The sequence below is a fragment of the Belonocnema kinseyi genome, chromosome 4 (genome assembly GCF_010883055.1).
Source record: "Belonocnema kinseyi isolate 2016_QV_RU_SX_M_011 chromosome 4, B_treatae_v1, whole genome shotgun sequence".
NCBI lineage: Eukaryota > Metazoa > Arthropoda > Insecta > Hymenoptera > Cynipidae > Belonocnema > Belonocnema kinseyi.
Genome location: NC_046660.1, coordinates 37,824,939 through 37,829,593, shown reverse-complemented (window position 1 = coordinate 37,829,593; position 4,655 = coordinate 37,824,939). Strand labels below are relative to the sequence as shown.

Sequence of the window (4,655 nt, the reverse complement as noted above, 5' to 3'; positions counted from 1 at the left end):
ATTTTTTGGCTTAAAATCATGCATAATTTTAATTGAAAATTCATGTCTTTGTTTGAAAATTTAACTCTTCTGATGAAAATTTATTGTTTTTTTTTTTTTTTTGTAAAAAATTCATTTTTCCCATTAAAGTGTAATATTTTCACTTCGATTAAAAATTAGAAATTTTTCTTTTTTGGTAGAAAACGAAACAATTTAGTTAAAAACTATTCTATGTGGTTAAAAAATTAACTGCTGTGTTGAAAAATGTTCTTTCGGTTGTAGATTTAACTATAGTTTTCAACCCAATATTTTTTTTTAAATTTGTCTTTTTGGTTGATTTTAACTGTTTCTTATTAAAAATTAAACTCACTTTGATCAAAATAACAACCATTCCAAATTCTGTAAAGAGTTTATGAAGCACATCTATAGATTCTTTTAACGGCAAACTTAAAGAACACGTATTTCAAAAAACGCGATTTTAGTTTTTTGAGTTGTCAAAAAATGTTTTACACAATTTATAGATGGCTTCTAATACTTTAAAAATAATTTCAATAGACAACCCAGGTTTCAATTAGCAAATTTAAAAATAATAATTAGAAAGAAGAAACTTGAGTAAGAAATGCTCTGGACTCCCTCCAAGTAAGGATTCTTAACACCCCCCCCCCCCCATCCTCCATAAAAAAGCCTTACGAATATTGCAATTCAAAGTATTATTATTTTTCGAATAAAATACATATTTAATATAATGAAATTTCAACACAAACATAATAATTCTTAAAGAAAAATAAATACCAGGACCATTACAGCACAATAATGAGAGAAACTTCAAGGTCCTTATCAATTCAGTTTATTGTGATCCTCTGTGCTGCTCGAATGTTTCTAAAATATCGCGAATCGTCAATTTCAATGTTTAATTATTATAAGTTTTATTCTATGATTCTTTATTATTAATATTCCTAATTTTGCCTGGCAAGCAATAGTCTCTAATTCTATTTTTAATAATTATCTACTATAATCTAAGGTGAACGTCAACAAAAATAATCACTTGAAATAAAATCTCTTCAGAACGCTCTGCAAATTCGCGTCCGTGAATCAACAGTAAAAGTAAAACACGTATTTATCAAATACTATTTTTCATTTATTTGTATTATTTTTTCAACAATAAATTGTGATATAATGTGATATTTCTAGAAAAGAAAAATGTCAAATATTCACAGTGTTTCGAAGAAACTTCAGCCCGTTAGTAATTCGAATAACGAAAATAGTGCAATAGCTTCATCTAGTAAAAAGCAACATTTTCACGAAGCAATGTTTGGAAAAGAAAATGTTAGCACTGGTAATAAACAATCGGCAACAACAAAAAATCCCATTCGAAGAAAAAATGCATTTCTTTCACCGGAAAAACAACGTACAAGAAAAGTGTCTGATAGTGCAATTTACAGTTCAAAACGCAGACAGGATATTCCAGGTGAGCTTTTATAGCAACTAGCATACTTTATTAATACAAACTTTATTAATCACGTGCTACGCGCGTGTTTATTTTTCCGATTTGAAGATAAAATAATTTTTAATACAAAATTTTAAACAACGTCTTATTTGTTCAAAGGTTTTGAACACTTTTCAATTTAAGCTCTAACTAGATTCTGAAGTGTGAGAACAAAGAAAAAAGTATTCGGTTTTTTTAAAGTTATATAAATATTATTTTCCTAAGATTCTTGGGAAAATTAAAAACAAATGTGAAAATTCCAGATAGTTGAAAAAAGTGGAATGACTGAAAAATCCAAAAAAAAAAAATTCCTGACACTGTGAAATTCCCAAAAAAAGAAATTTTCCGAATTTATAAATTTGTCGAAATATAAAAGTCCATAGGGATCAAATTCCCAACAGATTATGATATTGCCGAATTTAAAAATAAAGATTGAAAATAAAATATTTCGAAAAAAGGACATTTTTTTAATGAATGTATTTTTAGAAATTATTATTTGAATTCAAAATAACTGCAATTGAAAAGAATGCCTATATTCAACTTTTTTGGAATGTTCTCAGTAGTTTTTTTTTATAAATTATTGCTCTTGTAATAAAAATATTTTTTTCGTATTGTTTTTTGCATTAAAAAATATTTCTTTCAATTACTGTTATTTTAAATTTAAACAAAATTTTTAAAAATACATTAAATAACCCATAGAATTAGTGCATACAAATATTTAATTTTTACACCAATTTTATTATTCTGGCATTTTTAATTCGGGATTTTATATTTCATCAATATTTTTGGTATGAAATTCACCTCATAAAAAACTCTACGATTTGGTTGAAAATTAATGTATATATTTTGTTGGAAATTAGCCTTTTTTTGCAGAAGATTAATCTACATAATTAAAAATGCATCTTTTTGGTTGAAACTTCAACCACTTGGTTCAACGTTGAACAATTTTAGTTAAAAATTTAGTTTTGGTCAAAAATTTATTTCTTCGATTGAAACTTGAACTATTTTGTTGAAAAATCTTTTTTTTCCTTCTAAATTAATTTTTGTTGATGAAAAATTAATTACACGATTTTAGTTGAAAATTTAAGTATTTTGTTTCAAAATTCATTGTTAATGGTTGAATTTTATTGTTTCCTCTTTAAGTTAAAATCATTCTTGGTTAAAATATCAACTTTTACATTTATCGTTGAGTATTGAGTTTTTTTTATTGACCTTCTTTCAAAAACACAAATTTTGAAGAAGTACTTTAATTTTTACCTACACAGTTCAATTTTCAATTAAAAAATATCAGTTTTCGCAAAAATAGTTTAACTCTCAACCAAAGAGATCGATTGTTAACTAGAAATAGGAATCTTCGACAATAAAGTGGTTCAACCAAATTTTTCAAACAGAATAGTAGAATCACCAAGCAAAGATGATTAATTTTTAATATAACAGTTGCATTTTCATCCAAAAAGATTTTTATTTGACTTTGTAACATCAAAATAAGAGTTTTAAACGAAAATTAAATGCTTTGCGTGATAGTTGAATTTTTAACCAAAAAGGTTGACTTTAAAAAAATGGTTTAAATTCAAACAAAAACTTGCATTTTTATCCAAGAAAGATGAAATTATTATCAAAAGAGATGAAATTTTTAATCAAAAAGATAAATTACAACAAAAAAGTAATTATAATTAAAAAAATATATCAGTTTGACTATTTAGTACTTTTCAGTGCATTGTTGAATTTTCAAACAAATAATAAAATTCAGAACTAAAAAGATGATCTTCAAGAGTAAGAAAATAAAACAGAAAATATATAAATACAAGGCAATTAAATTACCAACAAGAATATTATATCAAGATTAACGAAAATCTTCATTTTACCAGTTATTTTATTTGTTACTTACCACTTTTTTATTAACCCTGGCCATTAATATACAAAAACTTTTTGCAAAATGTTTAATATAAATTGCCGATTTTTCCCTGACCAATAAAAATCCCTGACTTTTAGTATCTTTGGCAAATTTCCAATATATGATGAAATATTTGGAAAAGTACCTGGATAATCAGGTGTTACTCAAAAAAATCATTAAATTCTGTATGTTTGGCAAAATTAACAACATAATTAATCTGAATATCAAGAACCAAAACTGCTTTTGTTTTTCATTTCAGTTTTTTTCATTTTCTTGTCTTATCATTTGAATGATTTATTGTTCAAAAATACAGAAGTGTGAATGGAAATAATGGTTTTTTATTTACTAAAATACATGCACTGAGAGACTTTTTGTTAGAATAAATGATAAAAATGAATAAGAATTTAATATAATATCGTTTCAAAACAGGGAAAACAGGGTTTGCGTATCAAAAATTAATATAGCGGAATTCAGTCATCAAAACTAATATTTTTATTTGAAAAATTGGAAAGGATGTTGCATTAATTCTTATAAAACTTGCGAGAATTTAAAACTCACTATATCAAAGTGAGCAATTGAAGTTAAAATCATAGTCATACATTTATTTGAAAGAGCGAAAACATCGTTTGAATATATGAAAAATAACTCACTCCACCAAAAGATTCAGCCTTCAGGAGGAACTAAATACACAAATTGAATGCAACTAAATACATAAACACGGGTGCAATTATTATTTTTATTATTTACATAATCGCACGCATAATCGCTATGAAAAATCGGAACGGTTGTGGCGAGATTCTAACCTAACTTATCTAAAGCACTAACACATTCCCTAACAACTAAGCCCCACGGCTAACTTTCATTATGGAATATTTGGTAAAAATTTCGGATACTTAGAAAATTGTAGATTTGATCAGGTTTAGGTTCACCCAGCTTTTTTTCTAGAATAATAAATATTTTGTCTTAAAAATTTGAGAAATGATAGCGAACATGCTAATGGACGTCCCCACACACTTTTTTGTGCGTCAATTCAAAAAAGTTTTAATTTAGCAAAATGTGATTAATTTGCATAGCGCTTAGGAAATATTATCGACTATTTCAGTGTTAGATTCCCCCGGCTTTTTTCCTAGGATAAGAAATATTTTGCCTTCAAAAACTGAGAAATGATAGCAAACATGCTAACGGACGTCCTCGCACACTTTTTTTGTGTTTTTTTATCAAAAATTTTTTGATATTGCTAACAACGTGCGTGTATATTTCGAGGTTATGTGTGTTACAATTCACCCGAGCGTTACT

General features: G+C 26.3%; 1 protein-coding gene across 1 annotated transcript in view; it reads left to right on the top strand.

Moving 5' to 3' along the window:
- Window positions 1-857: 857 nt before the first annotated feature.
- LOC117170838 overlaps window positions 858-4,655 on the top strand; it is an 86,079-nt gene continuing 82,281 nt past the window's right edge. Inside the window, exons 1-2 of the mRNA XM_033357882.1 lie at window positions 858-1,083; window positions 1,171-1,447. Of these exons, the coding sequence (XP_033213773.1) occupies window positions 1,180-1,447 (268 nt within the window). The 5' untranslated portion in view covers window positions 858-1,083; window positions 1,171-1,179. The remainder of the gene's footprint in view (window positions 1,084-1,170; window positions 1,448-4,655) is intronic.